The sequence below is a fragment of the Peromyscus maniculatus genome, chromosome 2 (assembly GCF_049852395.1).
Source record: "Peromyscus maniculatus bairdii isolate BWxNUB_F1_BW_parent chromosome 2, HU_Pman_BW_mat_3.1, whole genome shotgun sequence".
Taxonomy (NCBI): domain Eukaryota; kingdom Metazoa; phylum Chordata; class Mammalia; order Rodentia; family Cricetidae; genus Peromyscus; species Peromyscus maniculatus.
Window position 1 is genome coordinate 134144714 of NC_134853.1, and position 26831 is coordinate 134171544.

Below are 26831 nucleotides of genomic sequence, written 5' to 3' on the forward strand. Positions count from 1 at the left end.
TTTTTAATTTTTTAAAGAAAGAAAATCATTTGGACTCTCAGACTTTATTGAACAAAGCAGGCAGGAAGGGAATCAAACATTTATAAGATATATTTATTACTTTTCTGACCAAAGTGCAATGATTTTTAAAATCTTTTTAAAACAAATAACCATGAAAAATGTATTCCAGAAAATAAAATACAAATGGGAATTTTAACCATTAGATTGTTTTTTCTAATTTATTCTAACTCTGCATTTAGTCTAAGAAACAAAACAAAAAATACCTTAAGTATTACTAAAACAAGAACTGAATCATCTTAATATAAACTAGCACATGCAGGTCAAGGGCCTATTGCTAGGACTGTGTTAACATCAGTTTAATGATGACTAGTCCTATGTCACACACAGAGCATAGGAACACAAGTCATTAGACCCTTGCCCCACAGTTTATGTCAGAAGGAAGCTGATAATCCTATCAGGCTCTGAAGCCCCTGTCCCCTGACCCAAACCTTGAAAGCAAAGACTGCCCTGTCATACAACTTTGCACAAGCTGTAATAAATCAATGCCTAAATTTTAACTTTCCACAGAAAATGGTCAGTCATTTGATAAATACTAGAGCATTGCTAGGAGTCCATTTTATGAATTTGTTTACTAAACACCTTGTGCAAGAACTGACTATACATAAAGTTCCTTTAAATTTGGTCCACAGATTCACTTAACAGGTTGGAAATCTTAAATGTGCAGCAAAAGGAAGTAGAATTTCCAAATCCTAACACACTGCAATTACAAAATGGATATACATGCATACTAAAAAGTGTTGCTCACAGAAGGCACAGACATAAAAGGGATAGTCTTTTAACACCAACAAGAACTAGCTGATACCCTTCTTCATTTTGTGAGCACCATAATACCTAAGATGATTACACCTGAATTCACTGTGTACTGTGACCACAAATTAAAAATAACACATAATTTGTCTTACTATATATTTCTAGACATTAATTGAGATGTAATTTTGAAAGATTAAAATTGCCTTAAAAGGGGGCTGTGATAGCAGCTATCAAAGCAATATTCAAGCATGATTTCAAAGATGTTTTTTCAGGGTTAGTTAGCCTTCTTTGTCAAAAATCTTCACAACTTCACCAAAAACCTGTCAAGGAAAAACACAATTTTAAAAGCAGATACTGTTAAAAACACTGTGTAGCATGTGTGAGATCCTGGGTTCAATTCCCAACACTGAAATTAAAAATAAAACAAACTACACATAAAAGATTGCACAGCTAAGTTCCTATTAAAAACATCAATTTTGTACTAATTTTAAACATTATAATTTCTTAATCTATTTCACTTTATCAATAATGCAAATGAAACATAAAATTGTGAACATGTCTTCAATTTTATTAATGCTTTTCAGACAAAATGCACTTCTTGATGGGATGCTAGTAGTCTGGTAAGATGTAAACGCAATGTCTAATCTCATTTTGACTCTAAAAGGCCAAATTCTCTCACGTACTGCCTCACTGCTGTAGGAAGTGCCAATGGATAAAATACTCAATGAGTCTTCCTCTGGACCTCGATTTTTTGTCCCGATTACAAGAGGAAGAAGATGGAGAGAATCAGGGAAAGGGAGAGTAGATGAACTCAGAAGGACTAGGGATACCTGCAGATATTTACAGACACTGAAGTATGAGCAAGACAGAGCCCAGAGCCCTGGGAACCCTGCACCTCAGAAGTTCTGTGTTCTGGAAGAGAGAATAGCTAGGGCCCTTGGCTATAGCATGCCAGTTGTGCTACAGATTTTAACAACAAACAAGATCCAAATCAGTGTCCTGAAAATACCAATATTCCACTGTTTGAGGAAAGAGGTTTGGAATTAATAAATCACCCACTTCTTGTAAAAAACAGACCTGAAGTTGTAAAATCCATTTCAGACTTTTAAAAAGGAAAAGAAAAAAAAAAAAAAAAAAAAAAAACTAATTTCAGAGTTAGCCTTAAATGTCTCCCACCAACCCCAGTGGTTACACCTGTTTGTTGCAAAGGCAAGCCAGGTGCACTTACTTCATCAACAGACTTAGAAGCGTCTATCTTCTTGACCTTCCCCATTTCTTCATATAAGTCAATAATTGGTTTCGTTGACTGAAGGTAAGTCTGAATTCTGCAAACAAAACATGTATTTCAAGACTGTAGGTTATCTGTCCTCCCTCTTCCATATTATAGAAAGCTGACGACAGAGTCTGACTCAAATGCTTTCTCTCCCTACATAGGCCACTGTGCCTGGATAAGCACGATGCTCTTTTTCTGGACAAGAGAACAGGATTTAATCTGTCACTCAGTTCCTACACCAGGACTGAGGCAGCTGAAGTAACAACTGCAAAGTACCTCTTTTCCAAGCTCTCTCTGTTGTCATCGCTCCTCCCACTGCTTTTTCCCCTTTCAAGACACCGTTCAATACAGATCTAAAGAGAGACAGAAGTAAAGAGTTATGTTTAAAAAAACAACTCAAAAGAAAATATTTTGAAGAGACTAAAACAAAACAGAAAAAAAAACATTCTGCATTAAACTCAATGTGTCTAACTCATTAATCAACATGCAAAATCTTTTTAAATTTAAACATGTGGTTCAATTTATATAAACTAGGTTAAATAAGTACAGATCATAATAAGAATTCATTCATGACTCAGTTTTTCCTGCTGTATTTTTTTTTTTTCAAACTGCAATAAAAAGAAGATCTGTGTGGGTATGGCTTCCTCTCGGACATATTATTAACTCATTAGGTATGAATTCCGTTCCTCAAACCTTGTACCATTTTTGCTTACTTTACAATAATTCCATAAATATCCAAATATTTGAGTCAACATATTTGAATAAAGCATCTCTTGTTAATCGTGAATAAACATTCCTTAGTTATAAAGCTGTGGTAAATTCTAAAGTTAACTTTGAAGAATAAGTGAAAACATATTTTTAAGAGTTGGGAGAAGAGAGTTACATTTTAAAACAACTTAAAGGCTGTGGCAAGTCTTTACCAGAGGCACAACACTTCAGATTCAGACTGTTGGCATTAATTTAGTGAAATTTATAGCATAGTGCTGTCAAACAAAGTCAGGCTTTTTAATTAAATGGTTCTGAGAAATTTATTTACTCATTCAAAGGTATGTCTGGGCATGCTATTAGAAGTGTCGGGGGCAGGGGAAGGATGTGTTCTTGCTATTTTCCAAATAATTTTACTCTTAGAAGATAAATTCTTCTGCATTTCTTTAAAATAGTAGGCTTCTCCACTTTTCCAGACCTGTACCTTCTAGTAAACAACACACTGTTCCACGTAGTCCACTTGAGCAGGACTTCGCTTCATGACTTGACATTACTGTGTATGCAATGCTGATTAAAACAGCCAACTTAACTATTACACTGAAAATGAAGCAAGTCTTAGGGTCACAAAGCCGCTAATGCCAACAGCCCTCAATATTCCATTAGCAAGACAGTGCTGTTCTGCCCACTCAATCTATTCACTCACTAAATATATATACTGTTGTCAGCAGAAACTGTAATGAAGAATATCACTGTTTTCTCTAACAGCTGACCATCTATCGCTTGAAGCCCATGTGGGCACAGAAAGATGTTCATTACCTCATCATTACAGTCAAAAAACAGAACAAAAGATACATCTGCCTTCCCATCCATGGTCTTGTTCCAACCTTGAAGGTTATCTTGATTTCTTGGAAATCCATCAATCAAGAATTTATTCTTCTGAGCATTGGCAGCCATTGTTTGGTCCATTTCCTAAAGAAAAAAGACCTAGGCTCAATACCGTATCACCAAACAACAACTTCTTAAGCAGAACAGTGGGCACACGACTATTTGTTATTGTCCCCTAAGTCACAAGAGTGCAAGGTACACAGGGAAACAAACTAGACAGAAATGAGCTGACTTCTTGACATGGTTGCCTTAGCTGGCGAGACTATAGGTACATGCTCCCCTATTCTCTCACCTCCCCATCTGTAGTTCCTACATCTTACGAAACATACCCTATAATGTACATATTGACTGTCCTCTGAAGGTTCATGTGTTTGTTAAAAGCTTAGTCTCTGGGACAGGCCTACCTGTCCCAGGACTGGCCTCCTGGAGGAGACTGGCCTCACAGATCACTGGGAATACATTTCTTTTTTTATTGTTTTTTAATTTCAATTCAGTTTGTCTCTAGTTTTGTTTTATTTTTTAATCTTAGTGAGCCACAGTGGTTTTTGCTAAGATTTATTTATTTATTTTATGTATGTGAGTGCTCTATCGACTTTACACCAGAAGAGGGCATCAGATCTCATTATAGATGGTTGTGAACCACCATGTGGTTGCTGGGAATTGAACTCAGAACCTCTAGAAGAACAGCCAGTGCTCTTAACCACTGAGCCATCTCTCCAGTCCCCAGAGAACACATTTCTAGAGGGGACTGTGGGATCCCAGCCCTTTTCTTTTATCTCTTTGCTTCCAGGCCAAGAGGTAAGCAGTCTGCTTCACCACCTGTATCACTGCCATCTGGCATCACTACCAGCAGACTAAAACCACGTGTCTACCTAACTAACATGTCGGTTCTGTGACAGCCGGTCAGCAGTGTGTATGACCTTCTCATCAAATTACCACTAACCCAGAGCTCTGCTCCAGCATCTGGAGACCCCGTGTTCCCCTTGGGTTTCTCCTTTAAGTCACTGTGCTGTAGGAGGTACAGGCAGGGACTCACTATGTAACTCAGGCTGGTTTCCAACTTGAAATCTTCCTGTCTTAGCCTCTCAAGATCTAGGGCTATGGGTGTACCCCACCACCCACTGCTGAAAGCATGCTCCATCTATAGGAGCTCGAATTTACAACACTTCAAATCTAATAGCTAGAAGCTGAGAAAGCACTCTATTACGGAGCAATATACCCATTCTTTTTACTTTGCTGGTTTGTTTGCTTGCTTTGAGACAGGATCCCACTTAATTCTCCAAGTTGGCCTTCAATTCATCGGTAGCTTGGGTTAACATTGACTCAGATTCCTCTGGCCTTGGCTTCCTGAGGACAGGCCTGTGTTACCAGACCTGGCTAGTTGTTAGCATTATTTAGGATTCAATACTTTAAAAAACAAAAATCTGGCCAGCTGTGGTGGTACATTCCTTAATCCCAGCACTTTGGAGGCAGAAACAATCAGATCTCTGAGTTTGAAACCAGCCTGGTTTTTATAGAGTTCTACAATAGCCAGAGTTACACAAACAAACAAATAAGTAAAATAAAGTAATAAAAAAATTTCAAACTAATTTTATCTAAATGGTATTGGCTGCCCTCAAACACAGACAGCACAAGGTGTAATACATTCAGAAAGACTGCAAAAACACATTTCATCATCCTTTCCCAAAGCCTGAACTTCTGTAGAATATGGGAGTAATATGAACAGGAGATGCAATCTCTCATCTGTCTAAATCCTTGGCACCTCCATTCACCACAGATGCACAGCACTGACAGGCTTTAGAGGGACCTTTTGTCCAAAGCAAACTGAGGTGCATTGCTCTCCATGTGCCAAGTTTCCCTGTTCCACAAGAACATTGCCAGGACCTATTTCCTTTAAGAGTTATTTAGCTTTATCTCAGAATCTAGGTGCTCTAATTTCACAAAGCTTTTATAAACAGTGTTAAGTTCCTGCTACAGCATTTCTATCCCAATTATGATAGAAGGTCTCTGGAGAAGCCACATCAAACATGTTCATTCAGTATACATTCATTTGAGATCTACTATCAGAATGAGGTCACTGCCCTTGCCCCTGGAGGGCTCACAGTCTACTGGATAACAACTACATATAACGTGCTAAGCCCTAGGACAACAAAAGATGCTCTTAAAACAAGAAATACGGGGCTGGAGAGATGGCTCTGAGGTTAAGAGCACTGGCTGCTCTTCTAGAGGTCCTGAATTCAATTCCCAGCAACCACATGGTGGCTCACAACCATCTGTAATGAAATCTGGTGCCCTCTTCTGGCGTGCAGGCATACATGCAGGCAGAACACTGTATACAAAATAAATGAAACTTGAAACAAAAAAAAAAGAAAGAAAGAAACGAAACTAAGAAATATTAAAAAAGAAAAAAAACTCACAGAGAAGTGTAAAATGGAACAAGGAGTTGTTAGAGACAGGTGGTCTGTCCATACCTTTAACCCCAGCCTGTAGGAGGTAGAGACAACCAGATCTCTGTGAGTTAGATAGTCAGCCAGCCAGTGATACATGAGACTTTGTCTCAAAAAACAAAACAAAACAAAAAACCAAGAAACACAAAGTGCCTAGAGACTATGAAAAAACTTGACTGAAGAGCTGGCAGTGGAGTTGCTTCCTAAATAATAAAGCATCATGCCAACATAGATCACTTTAGACAGTGGGAAGCAGGGATGTAAACATTGGGATTGAGAAAGCAATACAGCTTTGATGAATCTGAAGCAAGCGGGTATAAATGAATCTTAGGACATGTATAGAGAGTGGTGGGAGATAAGATGGAGAGGAAAGAAGGTTAAAAGGTTCAAGTGATGGTAGTGACAGACAGGAGATGAATGGGAGTGAATGAGAAATCCTCTCACTAAAGAGTTGGGTAGTTATTCCCAAATGGAAATAAAGAAACAACATACTTTAAATGACACAGTTAGCCTCTCGCATGACTCTAAGACATTTATGAGAAATTTGGATAGAGGCCTGATAGAAACATATCTGGAACCTAGAACAAAGGTTTATGCAGAGTTGTAGAGTTCAGCAGCATTGGCACAGTGAAAACATGGGCATAGTTTAAACAACCCAGCAAGGAATATATAAAATGAGAGCTGAAGAGAACCAAAGTGGTTTAGAAAACTTGCAAAGGAAAAAAAAAAAATCAAGAGACTGAAAAACAGCAGTTCCTACAGTAGGAAAAGAATGAACTGATGATATTATAAGAAACAGGTAGAATTAGTTTCAAAGAGACTTGTTTTATTTTGTTTTTTGACACAGGTTTTCTCTGCTTAGCCCTGGCTGTCCTAGAACTCTGTAGACCAGGCTGGCCTCAAACTCACAGAGATTCACCTGCTTCTGCCTCCCAAGTGCTGGCATTAAAGGCGTGCACCACCATGCTCAGCTCAAAAGAGACATTTATTAATTAAGAGTTAAATGCTACAGGAAAAATAAAGACTAAAAGTATTCCCTGAGCTACATAAAAAGATCACTGATAACATGCAAGAAGAGTTCTGCCTGTAATCACAGCTGAGCTTGAGACTGAGGTTAGAAGATTCCAAGTTCAGGGACCACCTGGGCTACAGATTGAGTTTAAAGCCAACAGGTATTTAATACCTGTCTCAAAGATAACAGGTATTAAAAAGGCTGAGGACATAGCTCAGTGACAAGGTGCTTGGTGAACATACTTAAAGGCCTATATTTAATCCCTAGTACCACACATACAAAAAAGAACAGTTTCAATGGAGATGTCGACTACCCTTTCATAACGCTCACCACCTTTAAAGCAGAAGGCATTAGAGCCAGAGGACAGGATTGCAGATTTACTCACTCTGGAAAGGAAGCTGGTTGCTCCAGGCTGAGCCAAGAGGCAGACTGTGTAAAAGCCACTCTACACCCCAGGTGTCTCCAGTTACTCCCAGGATTCAATACTGAGATCCGTTTATTGCTTCCTGATCTCAACATTGCAGTTCCATCTCACTGGTTCTTTTATGTCAATATACTTGTTACTGACTAGTCTTGGGGATCTACAGCAAAGTACTACCTACCAAGGTACATTTTTTAGATTTCAGAGTGAAAATGGCAGGGTGTTCATCAGGAAAAAAAGGAGACTTCAAAACAGAGAATATTAACAATGAGAAAAACATGAGTGGGAGGCAGGGAAGGAGAGAACAAATATTTCTAATAAAACAGAGGAAAGAGCAAGGAAAGGGGAGAATAACCCTAAATGGAAAAGAATAACTGAATAACTGAATGCTGGGAAGGATGGGTCAAATGCCTGTCATCCTAACAGGCAGGTGCAGGAAGATCCTTGATGATATAACTTCCAGGCCAGCCTGGGCTACACGAGACTATTTCAAAAACAAAAAATTCTACAAGTATCTTAGGCTGGACCTCAGCTAGTCTGAGACCAAAGCAGAGAATACTTGCTATTGTCAATTTCTTCACAGTGAAAATAGTTTCCATCTCTGCCATTTTCAAAGACCACAACTACCTTTCATAATTAAGAAATTTAATATTCATATTTTTTCATTATTCAAATGAAGGTGGCTTTAGTTTCTTCTGTCTTTGGTAGTTCAAACAGGTTGATATTCCCGCTCCTTACCCTCTTTAATAAACTGATGGTTATCTCAACTGGCACAATCTTTCCTTCTTTAATGTACTTTTCAATAAGTTCACCATACTGTGAATCTGGATTTTTCCTTTCATCACGAAGAAGCTCTCCAGCAGAAAGGTGTGTGTAGCCATATTTCTGGAACAAACAACATATAAAAAAAAAAATCAGAATTCATTCAATCCAGTGATAGGAGTACACATAGTTTTGTGTTAATTTCTGTATTAGAATTTCTCTACAATAAAGTAGTTTTTCTTATGGGGCAAATAAATACTAGAGAAAAATTTAAGAGCTTTCATATAGTCCAGTTTGCCTCTTAGTAAATAGCCTTACCCTTCATAACCATGTTTGCACAATGAAATCATCTCAACATTTATCTAACTAGTCAAAGCACTGGCATCTCACTATATTCCTATACAAATACAATTCAAGTTTAAATGTAAGAACGAAAATGTCTACCAAAATCTGATACATAAGACAAAAAAGTCAGTATGTCTAAACTGAATTCATCTCCACTTTCATCAACTTCTTTCTTCTGTCGTCTTCCTTTTCTCAGTAAATAGCTCATGACCACCTATCAGGAGATGAGCTTTCTCAACAACTCAGAATACCCAAGCAATCTGTCTCACCACTCAGGCCAGTCTCTTCAAATCCATTTCCTAACTTTGTACTCCTAAGAAGTCTCATTTATAAAATGGGAATACAGATACCTATTTTGTAAGCTTGTGGTCATGTACGGTGATATTTTGTTTATACTCTAACAAATAAAATTTGCCTGAAGATCAGAGGACAGAACCAGCCACTAGATTAAACATAGAGGTCAGGCAGTGGTGGCACACACCTTTAATCCTAGCACTGGGGAGGCAGAGGTCTGTCTGGGTCTCTGAGTTCAAAGCTACACTGGACTATACCAGATTATTCAGCTTAAAAGAGAAACAGAGTCAGACAGTGGTGGCACAGACCTTTAATCCCAGCACTATGAAGGTTGAGACAGAAAGTGATATGGCTGGGCAGAGAAAGGAATATAAGACAGGAGGAGACAGAAGTTTGGTGCCCTTTCAGCTGAGGACTCAGGGGCATTCAGTCTGAGGATTCATAGAGACAGGATCTCATCCCCCTTTCAGCCTGAGGATTCGGGAGTGGTGAGAAGCTTCTCTAGCGGCTTGTTCCTTTGTCTCTCTGATCTTTCAGCATTTACCCTGATATCTGGCTCTGGGTTTTTATTATAAGACCAATTAGGATTACAGTCACGGTTAAATAAGACAATGTACATAAATCACCTAACACATATTAGGGGATAAGAGCCATCAATTGCTTCCTTGCTATCATAATTATCATGTGTGGGGGGGTTTAAATGTGCAAGTGGTATGCGTGTTCATGTGTAGACTAGAGAGCAGGTTCCATCTACTTTGTTTTTTGGGGCAGGGTCTTTCACTGGACTGGAACTTGCTACATAAGCTAGGCTGTCTGGCCGGTGAGCCCCAGGGATCTGCTTGTCTCTGCCTCTCCAGTCTGGGATGATAATCACCCACCACTATGCCCAGCTTTTTTACATGGCCTCTGGGGATCAAACTCATGCTTGTACAGCAAACACTTTACACTGACTGAGCTGTCTCCCCAGTCCAAGATACTTAAATAATGCTTTTTACATTATACAGTCATATACTTCATATCAATGTTTTGATTAGTAAGAACCACATATACAATGGTGGTCTGAAACACTATAATGGAGCTACAAATCCTATCACGTAGTGACATCTAGGCTGTCATAATTTTGTAGCACAATATACACTCACTGTGGTGATGCCAGTATAGATAACACTAATGTACTGCCAGTCATATAAACTATTGCATATAGTTAGGAACAGAACACAACACTTGATGGTAAATCACTCTATTACTGGCTTTTCTGTTTCCTATATTTTTGCTGTTATTTTAGAGAATATACCTTTTAATTATAGAATAAAGAAGTCCACTGAATAATAGCATGTCACGTTGCTCGAGCATCAGACTCACATATCTCATGCATTTTGTGTTTACATTTACTGCAGCAAAGGATCACATCAAGTACTTGACCTATATGGGTTTGTGCAAGCTCATACAGTCTTACGATGTTTGAGCAAAATTGCCTAGTGGTGCATATCTCCATCATTAAATGACACATGATATGAGGACAAGGATAGAACAGAAACATTGCTGAGTTAACACCATAAAGTATATCTATAAAAGCTAAAATGACTACAATACCATTAGGTGATATGATCTTCTAAGAGTAAATTGTACATGTGGCCTTGTGACTAACTAAAATTATAATGTAGTACACAGATATACACACATACACATATACTAAAGGTTTTACTAAAAAAAATCACACAATGGGCTTAGGTGAGACAATGGATATGATTATTTAAGAAATGTCAACAATATAGTATTATGACAATGACCAAAGACTCATAATGAGATGCTAAGTCAAGGGAGAGTGACAGTTAAGCTAAAATCACAGAAGACACAAGGGTATTGAACCGCCACTTCTTTAGTGCAATAAGGAACCAATAGTCTTCAGTGAAGATCCTGAATAATGAAAAGCTTCCCGAAAGGACTGAACCCAGGGCTTTGCACTTGCTAGGCAAGTGCTCTACCACTGAGCTAAATCCCCAACCCACATGTCTACTACTATTAAACCAAAAGAATGACATAGCCCATCTCAAATTATTAGGATACTCATTCAATAAGTTTTCATATAACCTATCTCACTCCAAATTTTAAGATTCCTTCAATGAGGTTTTTATTTTTGTTTTTTTCAACACAGGTTTTTTCTGTGTAGTTTTGGTGCCTGTCCTGGATCTCGCCCTGTAGACCAGGCTGGCCTCTAAAGTCATGTACCACTACTACCTGGCCCTTCACTGAGTTTTTATCTTGCATATATGCAACTTAAATGAAGGTTATGATGCAAGGCACCCCAAACCATCACCCCACTTTTAACATGTCAGTGTGGGTAATATGTACCTGTAATCCTAGCTACTCATGAGACTGAGGCAGAATATTGAGTTTAAGGCCATCAAAAAAAAAAAAAAAAGGACATCAATTGAATTTGAATTTTTAGAAAATCTCCAAATGGGGGGCTGGTGAGATGGTTTAGAGGTTAAGAGCACCGACTGCGCTTCCAGAGGTCCTTAGTTCAATTCCCAGCAACCACATGGTGGCTCACAACAGTCTATAATGAGATCTGGTGCCCTCTTCTGGCGTGCAGGCATACACACAGGCAGAACACTGTATACATAATAAATAAATCTTTAAAAAATAAATCTCCAAATGACCAAGGCTATAAATGAGCTTTCCAATACATCTTTATTCCCATTCCATTTCCCAAAAGTGTTGGCTAAATTTGTTCTTACTCACTAAATAGTAAGATAGCAATAACACTGTCAGCAAAGGAAAATAAACTCTAAACAGGGTATTTACTGACTAAACTTGGATATAAAGTTGGATGAAAATAAATAAAAACAATAGTATCATCATGTTTCTGTCTCATTCCTATACATGTTTCTGGTAAGAGAAATTATCAGAATTTTAAAATTGCAATTGGTTTAAAAAAACTCCCATTATTCACAGAAAATAGAAATATAAACTTGTTCAATTACTTCCACACTGGTTGCTAGGTGAAGTGTTGTACCACTAAAGAACATCCCGGTTCCCAGCATTACCTAAAATTTCAAAGCAAAGAAAGGCAGTTGCTAAAAAGTGAAAATTTTGTTGCACAGCCTGGCAACCTGGGTTCAATCTCTAGAACCCACTTAGTGGAAGGAGAGAACCAATTCCAGCAAGTTGCCCTCTGACTTCCGCACACAAGCACACACAGACACACATACATTTTTAAAATGTAATAAAAATGGTGATTAAAAATTAAATGTAGGCCGGGCGGTGGTGGCACACGCCTTTAATCCCAGCACTCGGGAGGCAGAGCCAGGCAGATCTCTGTGAGTTTGAGGCCAGCCTGGGCTACCAAGTGAGCTCCAGGAAAGGCGCAAAGCTACGCAGAGAAACCCTGTCTCAAAAAACAAAACAAAACAAAACAAAAAAAAATTAAATGAAGGAATAAACCTAAAATGGACTGTGTAAGAATTACATGAAGAAGCCAGGCAGTGGTGGCGCATGCCTTTAATTCCAGCACTCAGGAGGCAGAGGCAGGCAGAGCTCTGAGTTCAAGGCCATCCTGTTATACAGAGCAAGTTCCAGGACACTTAAAAGAGAAACCCTGTTTCAAAAAGCACACGAAGACACAAAACACTATATTTACAGTATTAAAAAAAAAAAGCCAAATTATAAAAAGAAAGCATTCTTCAGTGGATGATCCCACACCCATGTCAATATGGGCATCAACAAGTATATTCAGTGGGCTACGCAAGAATGAAAGGACATGAAGTTGGGAGCGAGATGTGTTGGGGGGGTGCCTAAGAAGTTGAAAGGAGTGAGTCAGATACATTGTATACATGTGTGAAATTTTCGAAGACTAAGAAGAAAGAAAACATTCCGTATCCTAGAAAAGAGTCCTACTGAAACATTTGTTTTTGTTTTTGTTCTTTTATATACTAATCAAAAAATTTACCTCCTACTGGGTGGAGGCAGAGATGATGGATCAATGTGAGCTCCAGGCCAGTGAGGGCTACATAGTCAGACCCTTTAAACAAATAAATAAAACTTACAAATTTAAAAGTTAAAAATCTGCAGGCGGTGGTGGCGCACGCCTTTAATCCCAGCACTGGGGAGGCAGAGGCAGACGGATCTCTGTGAGTTCGAGGCCAGCCTGGTCTCCAAAGCAAGTTCCAGGAAAGGCGCAAAGCTACACAGAGAAACCCTGTCTTGAAAAACCAAAAAAAAAAAAAAAAAAAAAAAAAAAAAGTTAAAAATCTGATTGGAATTGTCTGTGTTTGTTTTGTGGCGCTGGGGATCAAACTCAAAGCCCTTGAACATGGGCAAGGGGCTCTGCCACTGAACTAGCTACACATCAGCCATGTTTGTTTGCTTTTGAAAAAAAAAACAGTGGATTTATTGTCAAGTTTACTAGAAATAAACATAAGTAAAATATTCGAAATTGAATATAATATTAACAACTACAAATGAAGACTTACCCAACTACATAAAATAAAATATTACAACAGTACAATAATTAAAATAGTGTGTTACTGGTATATAAAATAGGCATAACAATGCAGTCCTGAGTCAGAACACATAAACAGGCCCAAGTACAAAATAAGAATTCAGTAAGTGAGAGTTAACATCTGAGATACAGGCAGATGTTGCTAAGCAAAGTCAAAAAGCTATGTTTTATGTTTGATCCCATAAAAACTTTTGAACCAAGCAGGGCTTCAAAACTATAAATGAGTTGCTGGGGGTATGGCTTATGACTGCCTGTGATCCCAGCACTCAAGAAACTGGAGCAGAAAGATCAAAAGTTTAAGGCCAGACTGGGCTATATAGCAAGACTGTCTCAAAAAAGCAAAATAAGTTTGATGTGTTGGCTTATAACCATAATTCTAGTCCTAAGGAGGCTGAAGCAAGAGGACTACCTTGAGTTTGGGACCAGCCTGTGCAACCTAGTGGGCTCAAGGTCAGCCTGGGCTAAAAAGTGAGGCCCTATCTCAAAAAAAAAAGCAAAAAAAAAAAAGCAAAAAAAAAAAAAAAAAAAAAAAAAAACAAAGGATAGGCAACAGCTTAGGAGAAACTATTTTTATATACAAGATATGTTTGCTATATGGTACATTATATACAATATAAAGAAAAACTAGTAATAAATTAAAATATTATATACAAAAATAGGCAAGCTGGTAATGTGCCATTCACCTATAGTCTGAAGCTAAGACAGGAAAACTACTTTAGCCCAGGATTGGAGATCAGCCTGGGTCTTTAAAAGGGATGGGAAGGTTAGCAAGCATAAAAACAAACTATTTATAGAAGGGTTAAAAACAAAAACAAAAACACAGAGCCAGGCAGTAGTGGTCCATGCCTTTAACCTCAGCCCTCAGGAGGCAGAGGCAGGTGAATCTCTGTGAGTTTGCGGTCAGCCTGGACCACCACCACCAAAAAAAAAAAAAAAGACCCCACCCTACTTGTGGTGATATATTGTGTACCCTAATAAACTTGCCTGAGAATCAGAGGGCAGAGCCAGCCACTAGATTAGACATAGAGGTCAGGCAGTGGTGGCACACACCTTTAATCCTATCACTGGGAGGCAGAGATCCTCTGGATCTCTAAGTTCAAGGCCACACCTGAGCTACTTGAGATTGATCCAGCATAGGAGAGTGTGGTGGTAATCTAATTGTACTGAAATGTGATTTTGATTGTATGTTAATAAATAAAGTTGCCCGGGGGTCAGAGCTATTAGAGCCATAGCAAGAGTGTGGCAGTGGTGGCACACGCCTTTAATCCCATAGATCTCTGTGTGTTCAGGGATACAGCCAGCATTGGAGACATATGCCTTTAAGACCTAGGGGGCTGTACATTCAGACAGTGACGAGGCAGTCACGTGTTTGGGTTTACAACCAATGAGAAGGCAGAACAAAATACTATAAAAAAAAACGAACAGACAGGATATAGCTCTCTTTCGGGAAGCTGGGACACCGCAGGAGGAAGGGTGAGATTTTAGCTCTGAGCTCTGACCTCTCGGCTTTCTCTTTTACATTGTTTCTGTGTTTCTTATTTAATAAGACTGTTGGACAGGAGAGAAACAGAGCCAGGTAGTGGTGACACACTTCTTTAATCCCAGCACTTGAGATCTCATGCCTTTACTTGGGAAGCACACACACCTTTAATCCCAGGAAGCAATATGGCAGGGCAGAGAAAGGTATATAAGGCACGAGGAAACAGGAACTCACTCTCTCTAGGCTGAGGATTTCGTAGAGGTAAGGACTAGTGGCTAGCTGCTCTGCTTCTCTGATCTTTCAGCTTTCACTCTGATATCTGGCTCTGATTTTTTTATTAAAAGACCATCTAAGGCCAGACAGTGGTGGGGCACACCTTTAATCCCAGCACTCGGGAGGCAGAGCCAGGCAAATCTCTGTGAGTTCAAGGCCAGCTTGGTCTACAAATGAGTTCCAGGACAGGCTCCAAAGCTACACAGAGAAACCCTGTCTCGAAAAACCTAAAACAAAACACACACACACACACACACACACAAAAAAAAAAAAAAAAGAAAGAAAGAAAGAAAGAGAAAAAGAAAAAGGAAAAAAATCTAGGATTCGAATCGAACACTCACTAGTAATCTTGAAAATGCAAATACAAAATGATTCCAGTTTGTACCCATCAGATTGATTCAAGTATTTTAAAAACAGCAGTGGCAAGAACACAGGGATATTGGTATCAATATACTTTGTACAAATCGTCAACCTTTATAGAGGGTGAGTAGTCAATAAACCTAAGTTTCAGTTTGCACATCTTTTGACTCAATAATTCAACTTCTCGGGGGTGAGATGGCTCAGAAGTAAAGCCACTTGCCGCCAAACCTGGAGATCTGTATTCAGTTCTTAGCACCAGCATGGTAGAAGAGCCAACTCCTGCAAACTGTCCTTCGACTTCCACATACCCATACACACACACAATAAAATAAATACTTTTAAAAGTTAACAGTTCTAACAACAGTAAGTACCTTCCCAAACACCACCTGATTCCCAGAGAAAAAGAAACTGAACCTGCACAATCAAAACCTACTTCAAATGTGAAAGGCAATCATTTAGAAAATGACAGCTTCAGGGCTGGATAGATGGCTCAGCAGTTAAAAGTACTGTCTGCTCCTGCAGAGGGCCCAGGCTCAGATTCTAGTACCTGCATGATGGCTCATAACCTTCTTTAACTCCAGTATCAGGGGATCTTACATCTTTTTCTGACTTCCACAGCACCAGGTATGCACATGGCACATATGCATATATGCGGGCAAGACACTTATACACTTAAAAAAAATAAATACATCTTAAAAGAAAAGAAAATAACAGCTTTAGAGAAAGGTCTCCATGAACTTCCCCCAAACCAAAAATCAACTCAAATGTTTAGATAAAATTTTCTCTGAAAAGTGATCCATCCCATAAACAAAGAAGAAACCAAAGTACAATACAGCCACACAGGAACACACCACATGGGCATGGAGTCAAGAGTTACAGACAGAGACAGAAAACAGTCCAGTTTCACAGCCCAAAAACAGATGAAAATTTAGAATTCATGAGCTTACCCAAAGGTTTAAAAGGAAACATATTCAATGAAGTCTGACTCCAGACACTAGAGTCCAAAATTATAAACAAAACGTTTTGAGAAATACCATATGTATGGAGTGGACAACATACCCACACCACTTTAAGCTCCAAAATGACCTATCAGAACTGTGTTGTGCTAAGCAACATTTCTCAACAACAACAGTAAAGAATCACCTTCATTTTTCATTCAAAACCTCTCTTACCGGAAGATGTAAGAAAGTCATTTGGCTTTGAGAAACTGTACATATTATATTTGGTATAAAATTACCTTCATAAATACTTTTGCTCACTCTAAAATTAAAGTCAATATAGGAATATATGTTTTGCTTTGTTTTGAGACAGGGTCTCACCATGTAGCCCTGGCTGTCCTGGAACTCTGTATGCAAATCAGAGTGGCCTGAACACACAAAGATCCACCTGCCTCTGCCTCCTGAGTGCTGTGATTAAAGATGTGCACCACCATGCCCAGCCCCGGAATATATGTTTCTGATTACACAGCAATCAATCTTAATCCAACTTAGGATCTAACATTGAATATGGATAACTATGTCTACTTTTATACTGCAGAACAAACAGGTTCTTGATTGGAGTCTCACTTCTTCAAGGGAAATGCCATAAAACTTGATAAACTCATAGAAAATGTTTTCTATAAAATTTCTTTCCCTGCCATTGTTACACAGTGAAAAGATCTCTGGAGACCATTTGCAAAATGGATACCATCGAACTGATCTGACATTCGTGACTACCTTGAACCTACTTTACCCACTTTTCCTTTCTATCTATAGTATTCTTCCTCTATCTATCCCCAACTCCAATACAAACATTTATCAGTTATTATCTCCTTTGTAGTCCTGGACCAACTATAAGTTTTTAATGCCTGCATCACAAGCAGGAAAAAGCACACCATATGCTCAAACATTCAAGATTTATTACCTGGTCATTAAAACTTTTTTCTTCCAAAAATATTACCAAAAAAATAAAAAATAAAAGACAACCCATGCCAGGCAGCAGTGGCACACGCCTTTAATCTCACCACTAGGGAGGCAGAGCCAGGTGGATCTTTGTTAGTTGGAGGCTAGTCTGGTCTGTCTACACAGTGAGTTCCAGGACAGGCTCTAAAGCTACACAGAGAAACCCTGTCTTGAGAGAAAAAAAAATCTCGTAAGGATGAGATTATGTTTTACAATTTAAAATTTAAGTGCAGCAATGATGAGATGGCTCAGTGGTTAAGAACACTGGCTGCTCTTCCGGAGGACCCAGTTCTATTCCCAGCATGGCAGCTCACAACAGCCCATATACAGTTACAGGGAAACCTGAGATGGGCTGACTTCCTAGTTAATACAGAGAAAATTTGATCCAGGTCCCCTAACCTCCACTGAGTATTATCCCTTAATGGACCTCATGGTAATACCTTGGTGACCAATGCAGATATACTGTCATTAGCCTTCAAGCTTCTATAGCCTGGGGGAGTTGATGGAAGGAAGGATATTTACTGAGTGAGAAATTCCAGGAGGAAAGCTTCCATATATGAAATTAGAGTTTATGAAAATTATATCCTTCCTGTGCTTGTATGATACTTTTGGAACAAGTGCTAATGGTCATTTTAGCACCTAGCAATGAGTTCCCAGACACAGGAAAGAAATCAAGGATGAATTAACATCAGAGTAGTTCAAAGATTATTTTAAAATTCCATTTCATAACTTACCTTTCCAAAAGAGGTTGCTTCCTCATCATTAGTATTATACTCATACCTGTAACACACAGGTGAGTCCAATATACACTCTGTATTAACACAATTAAGCCCTTAGCAATAAATTGTCCGAAAGAAGGTGAACACCTCCTAGTTGTCAAGCTGTGTATACGTACTACTCAAGTTCAGCTAGGTTATTAGTTGGAACCCCACCCCCCAAACTCAATGGCATAAAATAATGAACTTTTATTTCTTGCTCACGCTACCTATCTGCTAAGAATGGATGGGCTGCTATGGACCTGTGGATCACAGAATCTGCTAGTGCACATTTAAAAGGAGACTCAAAGTCAACAGGGATGTGTGACATAAAAACTTCACCCCACACAAAAAACCAGATGTATCTGACCCATCTGGATGCTGCCAGACTCTGGCCAAACTCATTACTTCTGGCCAGTCTCATCTGTTCACTCTTGCTTTTCTCCACTTGTGAAACACAGCCATTTCTACTTGCATTGCCCAACAGACATTAAATGAATAACAAAGACAATCTTCCACCATCTGATAACCTAAATTAGCCATTAAGTCAATTACATGATCAAAACATCTTCTAAAGTGCCTTTATGCTCCCAGCAGACACCAAGAAAATGGAAATTCATATCATTATCGACCTAAACTGAATGTAACTATACAGGTAAATCCTGTGGGTTTAAACATATGCACTTTCCAATACCAAACACCAATGACTAATCCATTCTGGAAGCTCCAAACAAAGTGGGCAGGAAGCAGTCTTTCACACACCCCAAAATGAGTCCATCTGCTTATTAGTATGGGATATACTAAAATGGTGAATGGAACCAACTTACAAGTCTTTTAGAAAAGACTGACAGAAACCAGGCATAGAGCATATGTTTCACAGGACCTGTCCCCTCAAAGTGACAGTTTCTGGGAGTAGTAAGTTACAAGTGCTTTTTCCTTTATCCAACTGATGTTTTGTTATCTTTATTCCATCAGGCAGAACAAAACTGTCAGCAGAGTCTTTCAGGCTACACCTGTTCTCTATTAACTTTTAAATGCTCTTATCACATGTTTAGTCTGTAAAAATGTTCTTGATTTGACAGGTTAAAGCAACTAAAATGTTACAGCAAATACACTTTCATGTAGCAGCTGAGCTAAGGTATTAGTTTAAAAGTAACAAGACCTGGAACATAACACAAATAAGACAGCTAGCCTCTCTCTCTCTCTTTCTCTCTCTCTCTCCTGGTCAGAGAGATTTCTAGAACAGTTTCTTTTCCTTTAATAAAAAGTTATTTTTTTTTTTTAATTTCATTTGTATCAGTAGCTGCAGCATGTATGTATGTATGTATGTGCACCAAGTATGTGGTGCCTGGTGCCCACCAGAAGGCATCTGATGCCCTGGAACAGAAGTTACATATAGATGGCTGTAAGTCACCATGTGGGTGCTGGGAACTGACCCCAGGTCCCCTGCAAGAGCAGCCAGCACTCTTAACACTGAGCCATCTCTCCAGCTCTGAAGTGACTGTTTTAGAAATGCTGATTTCAGTTCAGAACCTGGTTACGACACAGTACTTGTGTGTGACTCTGAAGTCTTCCACAATCACAATTCTAATAGCATTTGAACTGGAACATGTCTACATTAACCAAATATGGTCCATGAAATTTTAACCCAAAGGGAGTAAATCAAGACCATTTCAAAGAGAATGAGGATGAGGAAATAACTGATATTGAAGGAAGATTGAGTTAGGGCAGACTGAGGCAGAAACTAATTCTGATTGGGAATTTTTTTTTTTAAAGTTACCTTTAGAGCCAGACATGGCACACCTTTAATACCAGCACTCAAGGCAGATCTCTGAGTTTGAGGCCAGCCTGGTCTATAGACCTAGTTCCATGACAGCCAAAGATACAAAGAAACCCTGTCTTGAAAAACCAAACCAAAACAAACAAACAAACAAAATTACTATTAGCTCCCTTACCCGAGAGAAACTTCTCCCTGGCACAATACATGGACCCATACAGCTGGAGGTTGTCTTGTTGTTCTGGTTCACCTTGCTAGGACAACATAACTGACAAAAAGCAACTTAAAGGAGGGCTGATTTGGCCTCACAGTTTAAGAGAGAGAGTCGATAATGGAGGAGGGGTCTGACAGCAGGAGGACGCCTGTATGTTATTAAAACTCAGGAAAATATAACAGGATAGAAAACAGGAGTAGCCCTCATCATCTCACCATCCAATCTTACGATATTTTTTAGAACAAAAGGCAGAGAAAATCACTTTCCTAGAAAACTTAAGGTTCTCTGGTCTTCGGTCTGGAATTACACCACCAGCTTCTTTGATTCTCCTGTTTACATACAGCCTATCATGTGGCTTCTCGGCCTTTATAATTTTGAGATAGTTTCCCAAATAAAAACACTTTTATATGTTTATATCTGTATCTATTTCTTAATAGCTCTGTTCCTCTGGAAAACTCAAATGTTTTTCCCAAGTGATCATAATTATCAATTAAAATAAAACGCACATATTCTCTGAAGAAGCAATCCACTTTTAAGAATCTTATAGACAAAACATCCATATGCAAAGTTATATTTACAAGAAAGCTCACTGAAACACAGTTAATAGCAAAACCATCCCTAGAAAATTGTCCTAAATAGCCACCAAGTATAGCATGAATCCTAACTGGTCTTAAAAACCCAGAGCCAGATATTGGGGTAAAAGCTAAAAGATCAGTGAAGCAGAGCAGCTAGCCACTAGTTCTTACTTCTACGAAATCTTCAGCAGAAAGAGAACTGGGCTCTGGTCTCCTCCTGCCTTATATTCCTCTCTGCCCAGCCATTTCACTTCCTGTCTCCACCTCCCTAGTGCAGAGATTAAAGGCGTGTGATCCCAAGTGCTGGGATCAAAGGTGTGTGCCACCACTGCCTGGCTCTGTTTCTCTTTAAGACTAGATCAATCTTGTGTAGCCCACAGTGGCCTTGAACTCACAGAGATCGTCTGCCTCTGCCTCCCAAGTTCTGAGATTAAAGGTGTATGCTGCCACTGCCTGGCCTCTAGGGCTAACTAGTGGCTGGCTTTGCCTTCTGATCTTCAGGAAAGCTTTGTTAGATCACAAACAAAATATCACCACAACCAAGTGAGATGTACAACTATGCTATGACAATATCCAGAATATTCTGCAGCTACAAATAAAACTCTATTAAATATATAGGGAAAGCACTGAAAAAATAAACATGATTTAGTTTGAAAAAAAGTGAATAATGCTAATAGATGCAAAAAATTTAAATTTGCAGATTTTGTGATATCAAGAAAGAGCAGACGGGTGGTGGTGGCACACGTCTTTAATCCCAGCACTCGGGAGGCAGAGGCAGGTGGATCTCTGTGAGTTTGAGGCCAGCCTGATCTATATATAGAGCATGATCCAGGACAGGCTCCAAAGCTACACAAAGAAGACCTGTCTCGAAACAAAAATAAAATAAAACAAAAGAAAAAAAAAAAGGAAAGAAAGAAAAAGGAGAGGAAGAAGAAACTGAAGAGATGACTCATTTGCTCATTTGCTGCTCTTATATAGAGGACCCTAGTTTGGTTCCACCACCCACATGGCAGCTCACAACTGTCTATAACTCTCCAGGAAAGATGACATTCTTCGGGACTCAAAGGCAGCAGGCATATGTGTAGTATACGTACACACATGCAAGCAAACAATCATCACACACCTAAAATTAAAACAAGAAATAAATTTTTAAAGGAATACTGAGATGGGAAAGCAGTAAATAATAACTACAGATGAGAAGAAACTGAACTTGTCTCAACAGACATGCTACTTTTACAACTTAAAATTGAAAGGCAAAAAAAAAAAGGTATAGTAGATAATCTGAAGCTCTTCTCACCTCTTCTACAATATCAACATAATAATTCTATGTTACAAGCACCCTTAAAGAAAGTGGTTCTTTATTTAATAGTCAAGTTCTGTTGCTTTTTAAATTCACATGGGTGTTTTGCCTGCAAGTGTGTATGTGTATCATGTGCATGACTGGTGCCCGTGGAGGTGAAAAGAGGAGTCAGAACTGAAGTTTCAGATGGTGTTAGGGACCATGTGGGTCTAGGAATCTAACTAGGTCCTCTGGAAAAGCTGCCAGTGCTCTTAACCACAGAGTCATCTCTCTATCCCCAAGAGGCAAGCATTTTGTGGACCATATCTTTTATAGATTCTTTAAAGCTTTTAAATTGTCTTTTTAAAAAATTCTTTAACTATATCCTCCCAAGAAGAAAAAGTCCTATCCTTAAAAGACCAGACCTTAAGCTCTACCATATTTTTCCTATCTAGTTCCTTCTGAGTGTACATGATGAGTTCCGGATTTTGAAATTAAAAGCTTTTAAAATTTTGCTCAGCATACTTACCATTCATTCACTCAGAGTAAACAAAAGCATCTCAAAGATTGGTCTCATTCATACTTGAAGTCCAAAAAAACTACTTGGATGCCCCCTAGGGACCAAATTTTTAAAAAGTATACAGCTTCAGGATACATTAATATCTCTATCATCAATATTTATTCAACAAGTACCTACTATGCTCTAGGTACAATGCTCAACAACAGAGACAAAAAGATAAATAAAATCAAGTTTCTGATTTCCATATGCTTAAATTCAATCTCATTTAAAACTTTTCTAAGCATATTATGAGTCATCCATTCAAAGAGGCTCTTAAGGAAGTTATGACACATGATAAATATGGTATGAATATGTTTTCCTCATTACTTACATAAACAAAATATTCACACTCTGTGAGAAATTAAATATTCTTTCCAACCAGCCCATGCAAAATTGTGGATGTTATTTTCAAAGATAAGTTTAAGTTACAGAACTCTTATTTATTTTGGACCAAAACAAATATAAAGCTTACTTTTTTACGATTTATTTTATTGATCATGTATACAGTGTTCTGTCTGCATGTATGCCTGCATGACAGAAGAGGGCATCAGATCTCATTACAGATGGTTGTGAGCCACCATGTGGTTGCTGGGAATTGAACTCAAGACTCTGGCAAAGCAGCCAGTGCTCTTAACCTCTGAGCCACCTCTCCAGCCCCTAAAGCTTACTTTTTAAACAAATGAGGCTTGATGACCTGATTCCCATCTTCCCATTCTTGAAATGGGGAAGTAAAAGGAGAGAAGGTAAAAGGAGAGAAAGAAGCAACTCCACAAAGCTGTCTTCTGACCTCCACACATGTGCCACAGCATGTGTACACATACACATACGTACATACAAGTAGAGAATTTTTTAAATGATACAGCATCCCTGGCTTTTAGAATAAATCATTATATAATAATTCCACCGAGTATTTAATTCAAATAAAAGTATTACACTGACTTGGCTAATTAATGGCTAATTAAAAAATAGCAAAAGAGGACACAGATTTAGAAATAATTAATTAGAAAATAAAATTAAACTGAAAAGGACCATTACAAATAAATGAGTAAAGTCAATTCCCAAAGCCCCCTCAAAATTTCTCCTCCAGTTATTAGACACTTTAAAAGGTTCTCCATCAGATCTGCCCTTTCCTGTCCATGGAACAATAATAAAGTGAAGCGTGACTCCAGAAAAAAAGTACCACCTTCCCTCCAAGATATTCCCTTACCTCTAACTCCAATACTCTAGACATGAAGACAAGATACCCTCAGGTTCTGAATCCCCAAATCCAAGATGTACTTCTGATAGCACATGGCAGCACACACCTGTAATCCTAGCACTTGGGAGGCGGAGGCAGGAGAACAGAGTTTGAGGCCAGTCTGGGTTAACATAAGGAGACCACACCTCAAAATAAACAAACAAAACAACTTCTGTCAACCTGAGTCAGAAACCAAAATAACTTCTCTCCAAAGAAACAATTCTATGATCAGCCACATTTTAGGTACCCTGTGAACTAAATCCGCTTGGTGTGATAGTTGGAGAACTTAACATTGAGTTATATAACTTTTTCCCTACAGAAAAAAAAAAAAAAATTTAAAGCTTGCCATCTTTGGGGATTAAGTTCATAGCTGCCTGCATAATGAAATATTGAACCAAAATGCAGACATTTCCCTCACAGAGGGAAAAAACACCTGACTTACCTGAACACAGACATTCCAGTGTTTATTTCATCAGCTAAGAGACAGTGACTCTTAAATGATACATTTGAAATTGGCAACAAGAATCAATAGCAAACATTTCAAAACAGTTTATTCTAGATGGTTTGGTGGAACAGGCCTGTAATCACAGCTATTTATGAGTCAGGAGGACAAGTTCAAGGCCTGCCTTAGTTTCAGAGTAAGTGCAGGGACAACTTACTGGGAACTTTAGAGTAAAGGTACAAAGAGAGATGCTCCGTAGTAGAGTGCATGTCTTTCACATTTGAGACCTGGGTTCCACTGCCAGTGCAACCAGAAAAATTAATATAAAACAAACAACCCACGGCTTAAGCTCATATAACTGCCAAAGTCGTAAATAATAAGTAAAAGAATAACGCTCAAAAACAAAAAACATATATCATGGGCTCTTGTAATTGATAATGAGCAGGTTTAAGTATTACCAGCTACCAACTGAATTCATGAAATAGAAATACTAGTTACTGAACACAGAAATTTTAAATCCAGTGGAGTAATGGGTATTGTTAGGTTGAGTGTGGATGTTTAAGGTGACATTATAAACTCAGAAACAAAGTATCTGGGTGTACTCAAAAATGAAAGTCATAAGTCAAGTTTTTTAAAGTAATGCACCTTCAAAATAAAAATTTCCAGCTTCAGATAGTACTCTTATAACTGCCCGGCCTGTTGCCCCTTGCAGTACATTAAATAAACCCGTTGTCTTTCTAAAAATAAAATGACCAATATAATAAAACCAGGACGCTTAAAGAAGAAAACATTTGCATCTATGTGCCAGGTGTCAGATCTCATCTAATAGTCAGAAATACAAAACAGATTCTATTTCCTCCCTTCTTACCAAGGAACTCAAGCTAAAAGTGACTTCTTTGGGGCCAGAAGAACAACAGCAGAATGAGGCCTTGAACCGCTCTGTTTTGACTATAAAGGGCCTGCTCTTTCCCTTACCACGTTATTTATAGTTTCATCATTTTACTTACAAAGTAAACCTGAAGCCGTCCGCTTGTCATTTCACTTTTATAAAGGGGAAACCAACCAATAGAAATAAGTAGGAAAATGCTATGTACTCTGTGACTGAACTGGTTTTCAAAAGCCACCTGTAATGATAAACCCCATCTGGAGATCATGTAACAACCTTCGGGACATATTCTATTTATTTGTTGGTGTTCTTTAGAGAATAGAGCATAGGACAAGAGTTCAATGTATGACTGCGGAGAAAGTCAAAGCAAATATAAGCCATCGCTTAGGAAAAGAGGAAATTATGTATTAAGTTCTGGGTCAAAAACTTTTACCAGTCACTCAATTTTAATGGTGAACGTTGTGTGTTTCACTCCAACCCCGGTTGCTTTTTGTTTCTTGTTGCCTTGTCTTCCTTTCAAACATTGCCCAAGACTGTCCATTAAGCCTCCCTCGCGGTATCATTATTGCTCATAGCAGCTAGAAAAACGAGGTGTGAACCCATACCTGCTTGAGTCTGAAGCCTTTGCCTCTTTCCATGTACATGCCACCCCTGACCTCAAATACTAACAGAATGAAACTGGTAAACTTATGTCAAAACTTTTATTGCATTTGATTATTTGTGTGGACAAACACTCGGCCACAGCTCAGGTCTGGAAATAAGGAGGACAATTATCGGGTGGAGGCGGGTGCTCTCCTTCCATGTGGGTCCCCAGGATGTAACTTTGCGGCAAGCGCCTTAACCCGCTGCGCCATCTCTCCAGCCCTAAAGCAAACATTTTTTTTTTTTAAATAAGAGGATTTTAGAGTTGGGTGGTGTCTTACTTTCTCGGCTAACATGAGCGCAGAGTTTCATATTTGATTAGACAACTGAGGTGACTCACTTGCCCAAGGAAAAGCATGAGTTGGCAGCTGGGCCAAAGGTTAGCACCGGGGCTCACCCGGCTCCGGTACTTTAACTACCACAAGATCCGGGTCGGGTTCCTCGAGGCGGATTAGCCGAGGGCTGACAGCCCCGGGACGGAGCGAGAAGACGACCCGGGTCCCGGGAGTGGAAGCAAGGGCGCGCGGGAACAAAGCGGACAACGCAGCGCGCGCCCGCAGACTCGACGCCCCTCGGCCCGGGCGCGCGGTGGCCGTCGGGATTCGTAGTCCGCTGCCCACGGCGGGGGGCGCGGCAGCCAACGCGGCAGCTCCCGCCGGCCCGGGCCCGTTCAGCCCCGGAGCTCTCCGTCTCCCTCCCGCACGGCCTCACCTCGACAATGCGCGCGCACTGGGTCCCCTTGCCCGCACCGGGCCCACCCAAAACGAACACGACCAACGGCTTCATGAGGTTGCTAGGGCAGAGCCACAGTCCACGGGTCAGCAGCGGGAAGCTCGAGACCAGGACGTGCAGCAGCCGGCGACAACAGCTGCTCAGCATACACCGCGCCTCTGACAGCGGCCGGCGCGGCGGGGCGGGCGGGGCGGCCGAGAGGGGGCGGGCTGAGCGGGCGCC

General features: G+C 39.4%; 1 protein-coding gene across 1 annotated transcript; it reads right to left on the reverse strand.

Annotated features, from left to right (window-relative positions):
• Positions 1 to 28: 28 nt before the first annotated feature.
• On the reverse strand, positions 29 to 26815 carry Cmpk1 (cytidine/uridine monophosphate kinase 1). Its single transcript, XM_042271616.2, has 6 exons — positions 26589 to 26815; positions 8292 to 8438; positions 3605 to 3757; positions 2360 to 2436; positions 2039 to 2135; positions 29 to 1130 (listed from the first exon to the last, which is right to left on the reverse strand). Exons 1-6 carry the CDS (start codon positions 26754 to 26756, stop codon positions 1089 to 1091), a joined length of 684 nt encoding a protein of 227 aa, XP_042127550.2. The 5' UTR covers positions 26757 to 26815; the 3' UTR covers positions 29 to 1088.
• Between the last annotated feature and the right edge of the window lie 16 nt (positions 26816 to 26831).